This window comes from Myripristis murdjan, chromosome 17, assembly GCF_902150065.1.
Source record: "Myripristis murdjan chromosome 17, fMyrMur1.1, whole genome shotgun sequence".
NCBI lineage: Eukaryota > Metazoa > Chordata > Actinopteri > Holocentriformes > Holocentridae > Myripristis > Myripristis murdjan.
In genome coordinates this window covers 22,653,877-22,673,755 of record NC_043996.1, presented here as the reverse complement: position 1 = coordinate 22,673,755, position 19,879 = coordinate 22,653,877, and the positions used below count along the sequence as shown (strand labels likewise).

Below are 19,879 nucleotides of genomic sequence, written 5' to 3'. Positions count from 1 at the left end.
GGAGAGAGGATTCTACCAATTTAAATGTGAATGAGAGCAATCTTGTGTCTGTTTGTCTTTTTTTTGTTTTTTATCAAATCACTCTCTTCCTCATTATAGTAGACTGGTTTGGAAGCCAGAGCCTGAGAAACAGAAACTGGCTCAACATAAAGCTGCGACATTTAACCTGAACCTGAACGGGATTCATTTTAGCACATGCTATAATCACAAAAGAGAGACGGTGAAAAAAGCTCACATATTGTCTTATGTCACTGTTATCTGGCTTCAAAGTGCTCCAGAGCCACTGGTCTCACGTATCAAATCATGCCATGCCTCGCTTGATTTGTGCCTCTCAACCACCGTTCTTCCATTCTTAGTTGTGAGTCTCTTTCAATAAGCAGAAGGTTATCAGGCACAGACACGGATAAAAACTGCATGCATATGTGGTGTAGTATCAACCAAGAATAATTCTTGATTCTTTGTATCGTATGAAAGGACACCCTTGGGTTAAGAGCTTGGTGCGGCCGGCATATTGCTGCATTCGTCACTCATTACAGTTAAAAAGCAAAACAGCCATTGGCAGTAAAGTCCAGTTAAAGCCTACAGTGCACACCAAAAAGTGCACATTTGTGCTTTATCATAATAAAAGTAGTTGATAAATTATTTAAACAATCAAAATGCGCATTTACAGGAGATAATAACAAATAAATGCGCTGATGTCCTGTCACATGTACAAGAGGAAGTCCTTCTTCACAAACTGATCAAAAATAATGCATCATGGCAGATATATGCAAAATATGCAACATCAACAGGATGGTGCAACAACAGCCAAGCGGGAGCTCTTAGATTACACTTATTCGTACTAAAATTAAAACTGACCATCGCCTTTCCAGAGGAGAACTACAGAGTTTGTTTTCCAATGTTCCACGGTTTAAAGCGTGGCTTGGCAGCTTTTTGGCCAACACTTTACTCATCGAACCTCAAGATGGCGATATGATTAGGGGTTAGAGCAGAACTGCGTTCCTGGTGGCAACACAGAATAGCTGTTAAAATCGATATTGCTATTTGATACTTGATTGACAACGATGAGCAGAGGTATCGACCCACTCTGTCGTGCAAGCCGGTTAACACTGCCCTAGCAGCCCAGTGAAAAGCGGGCCACTTTTACACAAGCAAATTGAATTTCATGCCATTTTACAGAATTGAATCATCTGGTTGTCATTGCTGTGCACGATGAATCTTGAACAGTGGATGCCTCTGAGGCAGGTCAGAGCACGGTTGGCTAGAGAGCAGCACCTTTGGAAATAGTAGGCGATCAGTATTTTTTCTCAGACACTTTTACAGGGTGGATGCTTTCCGGCATGATGGCTGAAACTCGGGTACTCTGGCCGAACAATGGCCTCCTGAGGCCAGTGTGCGCTTCTCAGTGGCTCTTAAGAGTGTTTGGTTAGGTTCCATTATTTTAATTTAAGCTTCTTTTCCCACAGTCTCTCTAAGAGGGTAAAACTACTAATGAGACCGTATCAGTTGGCTACTGTATCCTTGGACCAGTGATCCATTATTGAAATACTGCAGTAAATTAAATATAGTGGCTTTTTTCCCCCCCAGTTCTTTTAAAGTCTTTGGATCCTCGATTTTATTTTTGCTTGTACTTTTCAATGCTTTCCCAGCCCCAGCATTTGACTGTGCAATTCACTGTGGGCCATTTCAGGAAATGGTTTTGGTCAACCACAACTTTCTAGAAAAAAAAAAGAAGAAAAGAAGAGAAAAAAAAAACAACAACATTGTGTAAGACTGTCCATAATCAGGACTGTTGGTAATGTAGTGGAAACCCAATGTCTCCACTCGATGTATGCATGGCATCCATTCTTATGACTCCATCCTTTCTTGGTAGTATATATATTTATTTTTTTTGCAGTAAAGTTAAACTTTCCGAAAGCTACACGAAACACTGGAGATACTAATCTGTGGATTACTGTGCCATAGAAAGACAACTGAATATAACTTGCAGGCCTTGAATTCATTTAGTAAGCAAATGTTGGAATTAGAAAGCTGATGCAAATATGTTTCCACTCCTTTACTGTGTATAGTATCAGTATGTAGTCCTAGCGGTTCAACACGGTCTTGACACACCAGCCTAAATACAGTAAACTCAATATTGGTCTTCGTATATCCTTGAAAAGAGCTTCAGTTTAAGTCATTAAGCCACAGTTTTTGAAGACAAATAGAAACTTGTGGTTTATTCAAGTGGAGTTTGTATTCCAGGGACCAGTGATGAAAACACACATATTTATATGGTGTGTATTTTTCTAATTTTCATATTGGCACACACTCAAAAGTATTTAACAAAAAGAATACTGTGTTTTGAATGAAATGCACTAAATAAGAATGTCCATGTTTCTCCCTGTGAGAGTTCTGTTTACTTTGGTGGTTTGGGCTCTCGCCAGTGGAGGAGGAATAGTTTTCAGAAATAATCAGAAGGCACACTTATTACCCAGGATTCTCTTCTTGAAATGGTAAATGATACTTCATATCTTTAAGATCCCCTTTTCCCTGTACGTTGGAGTCTGTAGATGAAGAAGAAGTGTTGAGGGGGGGAAAAGAGCAGCAAATTTGACAAACCTTGGCAGATTTTTGAATTTATATGTATGTTTCCTCTCACTTTTCTTGCATGGGCACAAAACTAACTACAAGGTACCGGTTATGGTATTTGTTCTTATTGTGTTAGACTGGCAACCTTGGCTATTAGATTTGTACAATTCATAAAAGAAGACGGATGTTCAGTTCCTGACACCTACCAGGGTCTGTTGATAGCCAAGGCAGTGAAAGAATAAGTCGCAATAAAGCAGAAATAAATACAACTCAGTTGGTTTATTGCCAATAAAAGAAGAAGCAAAAATATATGCTTTCAATGGGAATTTATGAATGTAGACTCCTGTTTTTTTCTTGTTGGTGTTTTTATTAATGTGCAGCTGTCTGAGAATCACCCCGGCACCGAGCTCAGTGATGATGCTGATGATAATGACGACGATGACAAAGACACTCATAATGACACTCTGCCTTTCAGGCCAAAATTAGCACCGTTTATTTCTCTGTCTGTGGTTTCCCATTGGTTAAGGCTTCCAGTAAAAGAAACAGCGGTCAGTGATTTGGATGAAAATGCTCTTAACTCCTCGGGAGCTGTCAGTGGAATATTCTATATTGGCATAGTTAGTACAGTAAACAGGTAGTATCTATCCTTGTTCGCCTGTGGTCAAATGTTGTTCCATCTGTGGTTGTTTACTGTGCAAAGCCATAAACGTCTTCATTCTGTAACCTTATTCAGCTCCCAAACTGGACATCCTTATTTCAAGTCGGAGAGTAGTGAAAATATTGATGGATCGAGGTATTGTGGTTTTTGTACAGCAAACCCGCGAGAGCTCAGTATTTACAGTTTAATTTTAAGCTCAGGAAATTATGCCCTCGCATCAAAGACAATGCATACACGTGTTAATTCCCAAATTAACCCCCTGTCAAATGTGCAGATGTGCATGGTCTTTATTTCTCATTTCAAATCATAAAGTGTTATAAAATAGCTCTTTGGAAGTTACCTGCTTTAGATGGTGGTTCTCTGTCCAGCTCCAGAGTTTATAGTTTTCAGGTTAAACTTTGAATGCCTAAGAATGTTAATACCAGCATATTTGTTGGTGTAATATCTTTATTATGTTGAAAAGAAGTGGGTAAACTGGGACACAAAATAGCAACATGTCTGGGGGAAACATAAGTATGGACTTAATGTTCCAGGTGATCAGCTATGCAGGGTGAAATTCATCATGCAGCAGGTAGGTATGTTGGTATTACCTCAGGGAAGTCTGTGGATTTAGTTCTGCTTTTCATTCTGACATGAATTTTGCGACCTGAAAATAGTTGTGTTGCATTTTGTGCAGCTGTATGTTAATTTGTGTTTGCATTACATATGCCCCCCCCCCCCCCCCCCCCCCCCCCCCGCCCCTCATCTCTATCTCATTCCATTTCATGCTCCTGTGCACACTCTGGTTGGTTTGTGTCCAAACTATGTAAAAATTCTCAGTGCAGTAAAAGCCTCACCACCCCAATATCTTGTTTGAGGAGCTGATAGCAGCGAGAAACAAATTTCTGCACATGCGGAGCTGTCTCTTCATGTACCCTGGCATGATTGGATGCATGATGGATGATGGAATGCAAAATAAATCACTCACAATCTCAGGAGATATACTGAAACCCCACCTGAACTTTCAGTATCAGATCATATACAGAAGGAGATACAGGGAGATGGTGATCTAAAATGCACTGCATGAGTAAAATTATAGGGGTTTATTAGAATCAAAAGCAGGACATTTTCGCATTGCAACTAAATGCTTCCAGTTTGAGTGCTCTTTGGTGTGATCTCTTTTATATCACTGAGTTTTGAAGAGGTTGCACTGAAAGCTTTAAAGTGCATAGTAAAGCTCTGAATCACACTCAATCAAGTGAATTGGAGCAGACGTGTGATTCCATTACCACACGAGGGCCACGCAATCAAACACTGAGTCTTTTTTTTCCAATTTACATTAATTACCCTGATACTTAAACTATTGTACTCTTAGTAAGGGGGGGCTGAACACAAAATATGCCTATATTGAAGGATGATTGCAAAATAAAGCTACTTTTGATACATTTGTCCCAACACCTATGAAGGTCACATAGATATTTGGAGTTCAGATGGCTGCGTGCAAAAGAAACCGAAATACTGATCCAATGAATTACTGTTACTGAATAATGAACAGATAGACAAAGTGTGCGTGTGTGTGTGTGTGTGTGTGTGTGTGTGTGTGTGTGTGTGTGTGTGTGTGTGTGTGTGTGTGTGTGTGTGAGCTTTTGTCGCTCAAAAGTGTGACTGGCCTGTGTAATATGAGGAGAACTGCAATTGAAAACTCCTCAAGATGAATAGATAATTTTGTTCCTACTTATATTCCCATTTTATGTCCTATCCTTAACTTTTTATTGCATTTCTGGCTTTGATGTTAACTTACTGCTGCTGTGTCATTTTAAATTTCCCCTGCGGGATCAATGAAAGTAAATCTAACTCTAAAACTGTAACCGGCTGACAGCTTGTCACTGTCTCTTACTGCAGCTACCTTTATGCAAAAAAACAAAAAGTTTTGAAAACGTGTTCTCCAGAAATTCCTCACAAAGCATTCAAATTATTCAGCGCAATGTATTGTTTCCACCGTATTAATTTAACTTCACAAAGTCTTGGTTCAGGAATAGAATTAAACCTTCCAGTTCCCACAGCTTTGCAGTTTTGTGTTAACATTTAGTTAAATATGTAACACTTGCACACGTGTGTTTTCTTGCGTCAGTCCAGAGATGCTGACCAGCTACATCACATGCTTGTAAGGGCAGGGCAGTTGTACAAAAGGTACACAAGGTGGCTAATTCATTGAGATTGGCAGGATGATGTTCAGTCACATTGCCAATATAGTCATATTGATTATATTTTATTACTGAACAGTGGCGGACTCGGGCTGTTTGAAGGGCAAAAGAGCACCTGCTGCATGACAGGCGGTCCCACCAGCGAGCAAAAAGCTATGATGCCTCATGTGTGATGAAATAGTCTATGTTCGGAACAAATACCAATATTTCTATGAGAATAACTGAATATAATTGTACTGTATATTATGTTGTTATGTTGTGTTACTGTATTACAAAAGAACCTGGCACAGATAGATTGCTCTTCAATTGAAAAGAATTCGTTGTTTTTTTTTTTTGTTTGTTTTTTGTTTGTTTTTTTAATTCCATTTATAAAATCCAAATCTAAAAACTAGGCAATGCCTCTAAATGTTTAAGGCACTTTTCAGTCAGCATTCTTGACTATGTTACTGATACTCATGCACCATACGCCCAGTGATAATCTAAACTAAGGCTCTGCAGGACAAGCCAATGCATAGCAAGCAGTGAGAGGAGTATTGGTATTTGTTATACATCTTTATCTGTATCTGCACCCTTACTGCTGAAGCTTTGGAGCCGTCCTGTCAAAGACAAGCTGCCTCTGGCCTCATTTTTCAGCTCCTTTTGAATCTGTTGTAGTTTTCTCTCTTTTCTCGGCATTCTGTAACCACAGGGGGGCTCAATACTAAAGCCACCCTTTTAAATAAAGTGAAAAAGCAATTCACACCAAACTTTAACGTCCCAGAGGCTTTTTGTGCAAATTACTCTAAAATAATTCCCTCAGGACGGGATTTTTCTGTTTCTGCTTGTTTTCCTTCAAAAAGGCCTCCCTCCCAGGTGCCACACTGCAGCAGGATGCAGGGTTGCAGCTCAGACGGCGTGAGCCCCTCTGACACCTGAACATTGGAAAAGGGCTGTGGCTAAAACTGAAAACCTATATAGGTGGAGTAGAGATTATAGATAGAGATTATATCAAAATGCTGGCAAGATATTAGCCTAGCCTCTTGGCCCCTTTGCAAAAATGTATAGCAAACACTTTGCACAGTATTTGGTGGCAGCCCCATACTGCTGTCCCAGCCTCACATTGGGAAAGCCAGCCCTACACAACACCTTGAGCAAGAGACCATGGAGCGCTGCATCTAATCTCTCTCCATTGCCAAGGCGCTTCATGGTGTTTTTGAAGGATATCTAAGAGGGCACCTTCTGAGTTTTCTTCATCAGGAAGGCATCTTGGGAACCTCACGTTTATCCCATTGCAAGGGCACCTGTCCTACAGCACCACATCACATTTTCTCCATGGGAGGCTCATCCATTAAGAAACGTCCTACATTCTCATACATGTAGGGACAGCCTTTACAGCAGTGCAGCACATTGTGTACACAGGAGGGTCATTCTCCATTAGAAGAGTACCAAATTTGTCGTAATTTATTATTATTATTTATTTATTGCATGATCTACCCCACCCCCACCCCCTTCAAGCCCACCAGTGTTAATGAACAAAGGGATATACTGACCTTTGAACACTGAATGGGACCCAACTCCCCAATCCCTTCTGGGAATTATAAATACAGTGCTATTGAACAATAAAAGCTGTATTGAAATGACAAGTGTAACTGCATCCAGAGGGTCAGCTGCTCTGTGAAGTAAATGTCTGGTTTCAATAACAGCCTGTCCCTCACATTTAATGTTTGCTCTCTATTGTGGAACCATAAAAAAGACTAGGTGTCATTAGCGATAGTTACGCTGCTGTGGTTGCGCCTCCAGGCGTGTATACTTCAAAATCTTAAACTGGCAATATGGCAAACACCCACAGCATCAATGGAATTTTTATGGTACTGATTATTCACAGTTGTGGCGACCAAAATCATACTAAGTATATTGCATTTTCTTGCCGTATGGTTCGCTGCTTCATAAAACCCCATATGGCACCGTAGAAGGTTGTGGATTAAGCAGTGCCTTAATATATTTTCAGTTTTACGTTTCATGTTTCACTAAGTCAGAGACGAATGTAGTCATTTTCAATCCAGCCATATTTGTTGTTGACTCAAAGTGATCCCGGTAAGCAGCCAGCCAGCCGGTGACCTATTAGAATGGAAACTGTTTCCTTGAATGGAAAACCACACCTGAGCTATTATGCTGCTCTCAGATGCAGCGTTCACAAGCTAAGAAAATATAAGGTGTGCGAAAATGAATAAAATGGTTTGTGTGTTCAGACTGTGTCATACCTAATTAGGGTCTAATGGACACTGACCACACAGTGGATAAAACCACATAAATACAAACTGGGACTGCAAACAACGAGTGAAACTGACACTGTTTGGCCAATGTCAAAAAAAACACTCTTGGTCTTTTACAACTTTTTGCTGCATAGAGGTTAAGACAGGGATTAGTAAACGACATCTTTATATGTAGGACGCTGCTTTATGTAGGGCTTGTTATTTTAATTTGCATTGCTTAAAGAACTTTTTGAAGAATTCAGAGCAGTAGATCTAGTTCTTGTTAGGAGGCATGTCCCACTGAGATGTGACCCTCACACCTCATTTTGAGCAGAGAGACCAGTGTGCACGGGAGGCAGAAGTATCGCCCCTGGGGCAACCCAAGGTTCACTGTGTTGCTCAAGAACACTTTGACAGGTCTTTGCACAGTCTAATCTGAGAAGTTCCAGATACAGCACAGTTACTTTAACAACCAGGCCACCTTGCTGCACCCCCCCCTCCCTTCCCCCACTCCCCCCACTCCTCGTGGCTACAAACTTCTGAGAAAATGTCTGGAGATTTAGATTTCCAGGAGTTTTTCACCAAAGAAAGGCGAGAATTTTGATAGGGCTTTCCACAAGACTGTTGCTGTGGATGGTGGGAGTCATGGTTACAGGCTTGTGAAGCAGCTGTACTGAGAAAATCATATCTGGACATCAGCCAGTTGATGCATTTCATGCTCATTTGGTACTGTGAGAGTAATGTTAGAGTCTTTGCTTCAGATGGGACCACAAACGTGCAATAACAGTTTCTCTCTGTATTTTAGAATTGGCCTATTTGATGCACTCCAAAATTGTCACATTGTTTACTGACAATGTTTATTGGTGGAATTTGGCTTTGGCTTTGGAAACTTGGATTTGGCTTTACAACATGCAATTTGCAGATTTCAGCCATGCACTGTTTGTGTCAGTGCAAAGCCAGTTTTATGTACATTTGAATTCTTTCCCATCACTAACCCCATGTCAATGTCCTTCCATGCAGGTTTATGCAGATGATGTGCTCACCAAAGAGGAACAGATAGGCCTTTTGTTCAAAGCCAAGCGGAAATGTGAGGGCAACATCAAATCAAGGCAAAAGATTCCCGGTGAGTGAAGCCACTTGCAAGCATGTGAGATCGCACATCCTCAAACCTGTTTTCGCACGCCTTCACATTTGTTTGTTTGTTTGTTTGTTTGTCTCATGCCACTGATCTGAAAATATACCTGAACATGTTTGCTGCATGTACATCTGCGATCGCTCAGGAGTCAATGGTTATTGGTTCATTGCCTGCCTCTTTAACCAAACAGTAATTTTGTTACACCATGGTAGAACTGACAGAGGAATTGCACTGTTGGTGTCTGGCATATAATGCACACCATTAAATGAGTGTGATGGATGCAAAATAGATAAAATCTATGTTTTGCGTGGGCTGTTTATTGATCAGTTTGTCTCCCTCAGCAATACAGGCTCATGCCGCTGACAGGTTGATGTATACCGCATGTGAAGGTTAGGCTATGTTTCATTAGAATTGATTGGGTTTCCAATAGTGTATAAGGTTGCATTGATTTATCACCACCTGAAATGAGTTCCTTTGATAAGTGACTTGGAATATTTGCATCTGTGGTTTTTGCTGACAGTCACATCAAACGCCTTTCTCTGGACAGTCATGCCCTGTCACACAGTTCTGCATCCAGTTGAATGTAATTCGAGGGTTACATGGAGGAATGTTGTGCTGTTTCCTCAGTCTTCCCTGTGGCTTTCTGGAGGCCGGGGTAGAAAGGCAAGTTGATCCTGGGTGTATTTGTGTACTTATGGGTGCCTGAAGAGCATCATTTTCCAGCAGACCCCAGCGTCTATCTCACTGCGGTTACTGTCATTTTCCTAGTTGATTGTTCAGAGGAGGGTTTTGGATTCCATATCCAAACCAATCATATTATTTTCTCTTTAACCCCAGTACATTGCGGTCCCGTTAAATTCTCAGACCCTCAAAACCGATACCCCCCTGAAAATGAAACACATAATTAAAAATGTTTATTTCCAGGCTAAGAACACAAAAGCTTTTGTTAGCAGTTCCCATTTGTTACATTACGTCGTACGCGCAGCGCTATTTCCAAACTGCTCTTGGTTTGGATTAACATCCGCAAATCTTGAATTGTATTTGGAAATATGAACAAACAGCCAGCACAGAAAGCGCATCAAAAAGCAGAAGTTTGTGAGATGTTTAGTTTTCACTGAAAAAAAAAGCTCTTTGCTGTTTCTCACATCGTATCGATCAGAATGACCGTAGACGCTAATGCAGAGCAGAGCACTCAGATACACGTCACGCCTCTCCAGGATGAGAGTCTGGGCTCCTCAGTTGACCACCATCACGTCTAATGCACCCTGACATGGCACAGATGGAAGTGCTGGACCAGCAATTACACCTTTTCAGGCACCTGCAAGTATATTTCTGTGCAAAATTATTATCTTTTCTGGGGCTGAGAAATAAGGACAAAATCGAACATCACTATATCTTAGACTGAATACCCTGATGTTTATATTGTTACAGTATTATAAGGATCACTAGTGCTTTCATAAGATAGTTACACAATGAGATTTTTAATAAACAAACATTAGTCATATGGATATGATGACCAATCAGGTGGAGGCAAATTACAGAACAGCTACAAGAAGGCAAATGAGTGCATGTTTCCTGTCATGCAGCCTTTAACACACTCACTGCCTTATCATATTGTAACAATATCCAAAATCTCAGACAGTAGTCTCACATTGCTGCTGTCCAACCAAAGCCTTGTTTCTCCATAATATCAAATTTTCAGAAGCTAAGGAAAACAGTCTTGTCTCTATAGTTATAAAGGACTGTATATTTTTCAGTAATTAGTTCTGTAATTAGTTTTGTCAAGGTTTCCTAACTCGAGGTTTGTAGAACTTTCTGAACCCACAGAAGGGCATGTAAAATGTGAAAATCACCAAAATTGGAGATACAAGGGTTTCACCGGAGAGCCATGATGTTATGATATCGATATAATTTTGATATATTGCCCAGATCTAATCTTTTATTTACCCCCTTAATCTATCTCCCTTTCTAATCTGTCTGCAGTATCTAGCATTTTATAGTTCTGCAGGGTCTCATGGAAGTAATGTTGAACTGTAATCCCAAAGCATGAAATTGTGGCTCGGTGCCATTGCTGCCATTGCTCCTCACAGCGGGTTGCATACACCTCCGTGGCTGGCTGAGCGGATACATGTTGCTCTCCTCCTTGCATTTGAAAGATGTTGACACGGGGTCTAGCTGCTTCTTCATGAGAGATTCCCAACGTGCCCATAGGGGGATCATGTTGGAGGGGGTTCCTGCGAGATGCTGTTTGCCCTAGGGCCTGTTTTGGGGGTACAGTGTTGCTGACCTGCATACCCGATGATGCCAGCAGAACGGATGTGACTTAGCCTTTCTGTGATGGCTGTTTTCTGACCTCTTTCGGAAGGTTGCACATGTCTTTTAAATCACAGTGCAGCTGAAGAAATGAGGATAAACATATTACCTTAATAAAGAGAGAGAGTCCCTGGTGTGCTTTTATGCCTGGAAAAGCACATACTGCAAGGGCTCATTTCATGTGCTTGATTTCAGATTTTCATTTAATGGCACTTGAGTGGCTTTTAATTCACTTCATTTAAATTTGAGCTCTCTCTGGTTGTTTGTTGCTAATTAAGTAATTCGGAAATCGTTTAAAACCTGATTAGCGGCTTGCTGTGATGTTGCAATACTTCTCAGATTCCCCGTTCGAGATTGGAGACATAGCTCCATAGAGTGTTACTTTAGCCAGCCTCCTGATGATCCAGATTAGTGCTTTCTTTGAAGTGGCCGCAAAGATTTGGACAGGATTTGCTATTGTAGTTGCAACTGGCTTTGGACAAGAATATGCCGGTTTTATTTGGAAACGGATTCATTTTGGGCTCTTATTGTGGTGAGACCTTGAATCTGTAGGCTGAGTCAAACTCACAGAATAGCAACTGGGGTGCATTTTTGCGGACTTTGCCTTTTCATCCATATTTTTCTTGCTCTGCGCCCTGCTTGACCACCCGAGAGTCTTTTTTTTTTCCTGCCACTGTAAACTAGTGGTTAGCTTACCTATTATTAGAGATGTGGGGTGATGTGGAGTGAATTTAACTTAACTTAATTAACTTTATCTTGTTTGCACTGTGTAATGTAGAATTAGCTGAGGGAAATGAATTGATCTTGCTTTTCTAGGTATTTTTAGACAGGATGAGGTCCAACCTGGTACAAGACCGAACCCCTGGTTTGGTTCTGCTGCAACCCTTCATGGAGAAGTCCCATCTATTTGTTTTTATTTCTCATTTGTGCTTTAAATACACAAAAGTCTCCATTACATGGCTGAGACAAGGTTTTCATTGAGGGAAACACTGAGGTTTGCCTGGAGAGGACAGTGGAGGGATGTGGGTTCAAGGCCCCAGACCTTGCAGTGTGAAAATAGCTCAGCATTCAAACTTGTGGTCTTGGTGTAGAATAACATCAGCAATCATTATAAAAGGTTGCATATATCAGGAGTCAGTGCGATATGTGTTTTGACATCTGCAGCTCTGAATCAAATGAGTTGGGGGGAAAAGAAAACCTTATTAAAAACCTCAATTACATCACTAATACCAAAGTCCCCCATAGTCACGTTTATATTTAAATCATGGTCGTGGAATTTACAGGAAATTATATATGTATGTTCAGTGTTTAATTTAAGCCTGTTAGTAGGTGGTCCTGTGGTAATAAAAGCGATGGCAAAAGCGAACAGCCATTTTACTTTTACTCCCAGGATGTGTGGTCAGTGTGATTTTACAAAACTAGACGCTGTTTTTCTCCCACCAGAGATCTGTAAGAATCAGTCAGCTCCACTCAGTCTACTCTTTAATTATGTGCTCCAAGTGACAGGCCATTTTGAAGGCAAATAAAAAGCATGTCGTCATTGCTTCAGATGTTTCTTTGTAACTTTGATTACAGGAATGAGAAAATAATAGATCTACAGCAAAGAGAGCATACTTTTAGTTTTATCCGTAGCTACTTATTAGTGGTCAAAATGGGGCAGATGTTTTCAATAATACAAATAAATGCCAAGCCATAAGAGCGGCCTTTGCCAGGAATCTGGAAAGGGACTTTGCTCCCACTATCGGAGGGCTGAGGTCCGTGGTTTAGCTGACAATTAAGGGGCTTTCTGCTCCGAAACAGGATTTTTCCCTCTGAACCTGCAGCTCTTTGTCTGAAAGAGGCGTAGATGCATCTCTGGAAGTCTCATGTTGTGCACTCACCACCAAAAATAGATGACGTGAGTTTTTGTGATCGTCAGAAAGAGCACACAGTCGGCTGTGTCGTAGATATGCCGAGGAAGTGAGGAGTAGAACATGGAGAAAGTTCACACTGGATTCCTGAACAGCTTCATCCTCAATGCGCTGAAACAAAGCGTGAAGTTGAATATGAACATGTTAACATTTTATTCATTTTCCTCTCATCAACTAATGTCCCTGAAATCCTGAAAATCCCGTACTTGACACATTCTACTGAGGATAGGATAATGGCAGTCGGATTTGATTGAAGCTGAAAACTGCTATCCTTTATGTGCTATTGTGGGGGAAACACGCTTTGTAACATAATACCTTTATTTCTCCTTCGTGAGTCAGGATACTGCGCTGCGGTCAGCGTTGTTTTCTCAATCTTTGCATGGAATCTTGCAAATAAGATCCATATTGAAACCAATTTCCTACAGCAGAAAAAAAACAGTATGGATTGAACACAAAGTAGCTCTATATTTTAAGTGTTTGAGTGCTGCGAGGGAAATCTTATACCTTCAGTTGCTCACAGAAACGCTTTCGCACACATAACAGTCAGTGAAGAGGCCACTGCAGCCAGAAACAAGGGACTAATAAACAATTCAATGGACAAATTGTCAGTGGCATGATGGGGATTTCATGACTATCAAGATTGAATTATATCATAATGAATGGTGAGTAGCCATGTGGGTTGTGCAAAGACCAAATATGTATGAGCTCTGTTTTCTGGGTGACTGGTGTTATCTTGTTTCTTAAATTTTATTTCATTTTATTTCATTTCATTTCATTTTAATTTAATTTAACTTAATTTAATTTAATTTAATGAAAGCCTTAAAGGAGGTATTGCATCTAATTTATTGTCTGCCAGACTTTTTGGATATTAAAAGGCTGCTGTGTGGTGTTAATTTGCACTGTGTATAAAGTTCATGCCTCTGCCGTGCTTTTCAAAGGACAGCAGAGGACATACCTGTGGCCGTGCCTGTAGCCACGTTGGAGGCTGAGACTGAGGCGGTGCAACGTGCAAGGCTTTGTGTTTAAATGTCACCAATGCTTTTGTTTCTGCAGATGGTTTCTGCTCACCAGAGTGGGACGGCATCGTTTGCTGGCCTGAGGGCGCTCCGGGAAAGCTCGTCTCCACTGCATGTCCAGAATACATCTATGACTTCAACCATAAAGGTAAGAGCGACCCTGCGCCTGTCAGCGTTTGTGACCCTGAGGCTCACTTTCAGTTCTTGTAAGAGTACCGGCCCTCCAGCTGCATGGCTGGTGCTGCATTGTAAAACAGTGAACTGCACATCACAAGACTGTCTGTGCCATTTTTTAAGATAACAGACAACATTGCTGCTGCAGATCTAATTGCATAGAAATGATTTGATATGATAGCAGATAATGGAATATTTAGGCTAAGCTTTCTAACTAGTTAATTAGCAGCATGTTTACAACGTATAATTTCCATTTCTTGTCATCTGCAGTGCTGTTATTCATACCTAAAGCCTCCACAGTCTGTTTTAATTATATGGCTGTCTGGGAAGGAGGTGGCGAAATCTTTATTTTACAATAGACTCGGTTCTGTTTGATATCCAGGACTAGCATACCGTCGCTGTGACAACAACGGGACATGGGAGCTGGCCGCAAGCAACAACAAGACCTGGGCCAATTACAGTGAATGTGCAAAATTCCTCTCCCATTACAACCAGAACCATGAAAAGGTGAGATTCTTGTTATGTTTGTTTATATGCACAGGCAAACCATGCAAATTCTGACAGCGCCTCCAACCACAACGATCCTGAACAACACAATAGCCTTTGTGCATGTGTTACTAGAGATAATTGCAACACTTTTGATGCTACTCTCATTTAGGCTGCCCAAGCGTTTTATTTGTAGCACAGATTTAACAAATGCCTTCTGAGTAATGTACTTGAGACATCTTTCATGAGATGATGAGATGATGATGGGATCTATATATTCATAAATGGCAATGTGGAAGGTGCACAGTTAAATAAGGGCATTTTCACACCTAGAAATCCAAACCAAGGTGTCATGTTTTTGTGATATTTTGATCTGGTTAGTTTTAGTTTCATATTGCAATCATGCAAGCACACTTTACGTGATGTACCTACATCCAAACCATCCAAAAAATGTCTTCACACTAGAAGTGAACCGAACCATGGTTCAGTTTGATCCGGACCGAGAGCAGCTTGTTTTTCGTTGGGCCGAGGTTTGGCAGAGGTTTCACACCTGTGATTTTGGTTCGGATCAAACTGAAAACTCTGAAATCAGAAAATCTAGCTGCCTAGAGCTGCACAAAGCAAGATTTTTATTAACACCCATTTTATGTAATTGGGGATGGAACAGAGAACCCCGACCCCACTCCTATACCCACACACACCCAATTGAGACACTGTAGTCGCCTTTGCCCAGATTTATTTCTGGTGTTTGTTTGTATTGGCTGGTGGGAAATCTTGTTGGTGTGCAGAAGGTGACAAATCAAAACACAAAAGTGAAATAAAAAGCTTCTCTTCATCACCTCCTTCAGATCTGAGGGCTGAACACTTACCTCTCGCTGGCATTTTGGGTGGCTACTGCCGCAGATATTTTTTGAAATGTTATAGTAGGTCTTGCTTGCTTTCTCGCTATAACAAATTGGTTAAACTGTGTATGAAGTGAACAAAAGAAAAGAAAAGAAAAAGAAATATATTCATTTATATATAGGAAAATGATTAAACTTATATATAACTGATAGCACCCATTATCCCACAGTTCTCTAGTTCACATTCAGTTGCCACTGGTTACAAATGACATGCTCTGTGATACGCAAGGTTATTCTAGTTAACTAAAACTAAACTAAAACTAGGTGTGGGGAAAAAAAACATTTTAGTTAACTGGAGTAAAAATAAAAACTAGACTTGAAAAAAAAAAAAAACGATACTGCGCACTCACAAAACGAACTAAAATAAAATAAAAATATGAAGAAAATGTCTTTAGTTTTAGGTTTGGTCACTTTGGTCCAGTGCGTCACCACAACAGCATGAGGAGGCGTTGGTGCTGATGTTTACTGAGACTGAGATGTCTGTATGACTGTGAGTCCACTGCCTTCACAAAGGGTTTGTATTGGAATATCTATTCTGACAAAAAAAAAAAAAAACATATTACAATTAAAAAAAAAACAAAAAAAAACTAAAACTAATACTGAAAGTAATGAAAATGTAACTAAAACAAAACATTTTTAAACAATAAAAACTAACCTGAAACTTGCAAACTCATTCTGGAAACAGACTGAAACTAAATGAATTGAAAACAAAAATTAAAAATGAAATAAAACAGTAATCAAAAATGACAAACTATAATATCTCTGGTGATTAGGTGGCACAGCAATCCGTCGCTGATAAGGAATCGCCTCATACAGAAAGAACACAGCCTTCCCCCAAGGAAGGCTGTGGAATGGAATGCACTGAGCCTCCTATAAAAAAACTTCAGTATGTCCATTATTTTCTAATAGGCTTGGATTTCAATAGTACTGCATTTTTGCCATAAAATGCTATGCAGCGTTGGCTGACTCACATGCGTTCGCCTTTCTCCACGCTCAAATGTGGGTCTCGGTGCAGAGGATGTGGGCATAACCTCATCACGACACCCTTCAATTTCTTACTGACTTCAAATGTTTATGTTGATGGGCTCCCAGGAGCGGTCGCAGCAGCTAATGGCAAACGCATACGCACAAATGAAACCGCGTTGCAGCACACAACTGCAGCACCGAGCGCCACCACCACAACTTACAGACCCATTCTTTGGCACAGGATCCTGATGCTAAATGATAACAGCAGTGCAGTGTCTAGTTACATCACGCTGGGCTCTTGGCCCCTCCAGTGTGCCTGCTGGTTAGTGGCTCTCCTTACTTTGTCCTCTGGCTGCCTGCGAGCTGCTGTAATCTCACCACTGGAAGCCCAAACAGCCCCACCCAGCCTCTCTCAGCCCCATCACCCAAGTCAAAAGCTGTTTCTATTGGAAACTTCTGGTTGCCTGACACACTTCTGTCACCAAGTGGCAAAGCCTTGTCAAAGGCAGTGGTTGCTTTTGAAGCTAGGTTTTCAAAAAAAAAAAAAAAAAAAAAAAGCCAATCAAGTGCTGATGTCTGCAGATTTCCCCCCTTATGTTTTTATTTTTAGCCTTAGCCTTAGCCTTAGCCAATTGAAAGTAAGAATAGCTCCCAGTGGTGAAGAGAGTACATTGTAAAAACATATCTGTACTATATGTTCTGTGTTTGCAACATGGTGTTTAGTTTCTATAACATGCTCCATGTTCTTTGTGGAGAAATATGAATCAAACCGCTTGTCTGGTGTTGCTGAGTCAACAAAATTTGAACGTGCACTTTCTTGAGCTGCTACTGCAGGACAGCGCCACTCTAATGTCTAGTGTCTACTGATAGTTTACATTAGCCACAATCATTTTCATATGCATGCTGCGTCCATGTAATGTGGATGGTTTAACATTGCCTTGTATTTCATCATTTTAAATGTATTAAGATTTCAATACCAGCTTAGACTGATAGATGTGACAAAAATGTCACTATTTTCTGAGGGATACTTTTATTTTGGTACAGTAACATAATATAACTATAGAGTAAAAAGTATATATTTTTTGACAAAAGCATTGAGGTAGTGTGCACACTGTGATGTATGACATTACTCAGATGAAAATACTTGTTTTCCTCCCTTTCATAGAAGTTAAGAAAACAGCTTTACATCTAGAGCACCGTAAGACAGTCTGCAACACCACTGAGAATATAGTAAATAACAGAGGTAACTGAAGCAATTAATTAAACCTAAAAAAAAAGACCTATACGTGTGTTGAAATGATTCTTGCACAAACTAATGAAATAATTTGAGTCTTTCCTTATTATCTAAACCTCATATCTAATAGATGCAGTTCAATGAACAGCTACTGATGTATCTGCTGACAGTCTCTATAGAGCGCCTGTCAAGAGCCTGACAGGATTCAGATGGGAGTCACTCAAGTTTTTAATTATATTTTCATCATATTACATTTAATTTAATATGGGTATATGAGACCTGAACATTGTAAACATGAACAGCCTGTGGTTTTATACAGTTTAAATGTCGCCACTGCCACCCCAATTTCTCACCGACCTCATTTATTCTTGTAGATATGGCGATTGAATTTCTTTGAGTGATTCGCTGTAGGTATTTCCAGTATTTACTGATTAAACACTGAACTGTTGAACATCCACACTGCTGCAGTATGTGTAAATCTGTCAAAAATGATTTGCACTCAGACAGACTTATCAGCTCCACTTATAATAGCTAACACCACGATTGCTTGTTATTCACTTGCGACAGCAATATGTATCAGCCAATGAAAGAACTGGAAGTTTTTAAAGTTTTGGTCCAGTAGTTTCATGCCGAGGGCCACTGGCTTATCTATTCCTGCCTTTCTCTACATGTGCTGTCAGCTGCCACACAAAGCTGACATTCCCTATCATGCATCTGTCCTGCGGTACTGCTGCAATAGTCACAGTATTTGTCACAAAAAAAAATCTCTTCTAGGCAAGCAGGAATTGTGAATGCAATGTGGCATGTAATTCATACAATAAATCAGGATTTTTTTTTTTTTTTTTTGTCTGTGCATATCTTATCGTATTGACCAGACACCATTCACAAAAATCACCAAAGGAGGGGATGTGCTGTCGTCCTCGCTGGCTTGGTGGAGGTTGCCTTGTTTTTATGTACATGCAAGGGTTTACTGCTCACAGCATTTCAAATAATCCTTTTCCAACAGGAGGTCTTTGACCGTCTGTATCTCATCTACACAGTGGGTTACTCCATCTCTCTGGGATCACTTATGGTGGCTGTGGTCATCTTGGGATATTTCCGGTGAGTTGATGTTGTTGCTGGAATTTTTCAATCAATCTTTCCAACCACAGTCATTCCCAAGAGGGGGATTTAGACCCGGGGTCAGAAATTAAGGTTAGAGTCACTGCAGAGGAGATGGAAACATCCAGTCTATGTTATGGTGTATATTATCGTACATTTTATGATGTGATGAACCATCCATGTCTAATTATGTCAGTGAATTTCTGTAAAGGGAATACTAATGTAAAGCATGGAGCATGTTGCAATGACAGTGTAACAACATGCAAATGAATTCTGCGCCATGCAATAAGATGACACATGCAAAATGTTTTATCAAACATCACCTTTGACGTTTTCATGTGACTTTTAACAGGATAAGATATGACTACCTTTAAAGGAGCCTGCCTCCAGGCATGCAGTATCTGCTGCTCCATTTTCTGACATTTAGTTTCTTTGTTTGTTTGTTGTTGTTTTTTTTTTTTTTTTTTTCATCACAATTTCAGGCTTCCTAGATCCACAACAAAACCTCATTGCAATTCTGCCAACTTTGCAAATGATTACAAGCGCTTGTGAAGTGTTTCCTTCCAATCTGAGGCTCTCAGTTCAAATGTGAAAAGCGGATCAAAGGTCCATTGAAGGAATAGAGAACTAGAAAATAAAATGCAGCTTGAGTGAACAGTTGTACTTCTGTAAGTGTAAAATATTTCTAGAGGTATTTCTGTCTCGTCTGCCTTGTTTTCTTGACTTATAACAAGAAAAAGGCTCACTTGGAGCTGTGTTGAAGTGAAAGAAAATGCTCAGAAATACGGCTGAATTCATTTTTTGTGTGGCAGCAGTTGTGATAGTTTTTTTTTTTTTTTCCTTCACTGATTAATGCAGGGGAGACTTTTCATTATTTGCTCATTTTTTTGAGCATAGGGAGTATCAGGAATCGGTGTGAAGGCGTTGTTTACCAACGCTCCCACCGGCGTGACTTACCGTACAGGCAGGCACTCAGAAGGAGCTGGGCCTGAGGAAAGC

The 19,879-nt window shown here is 40.3% G+C and overlaps 1 protein-coding gene across 1 annotated transcript in view; it reads left to right on the top strand.

The window, feature by feature from the left end:
- The window catches only part of pth1r (parathyroid hormone 1 receptor), a 50,998-nt gene that overhangs the window by 21,995 nt on the left and 9,124 nt on the right, over positions 1-19,879 (top strand). Inside the window, exons 2-5 of the mRNA XM_030074070.1 lie at positions 8,664-8,766; positions 14,055-14,165; positions 14,574-14,698; positions 18,786-18,880. Of these exons, the coding sequence (XP_029929930.1) occupies positions 8,664-8,766; positions 14,055-14,165; positions 14,574-14,698; positions 18,786-18,880 (434 nt within the window). The remainder of the gene's footprint in view (positions 1-8,663; positions 8,767-14,054; positions 14,166-14,573; positions 14,699-18,785; positions 18,881-19,879) is intronic.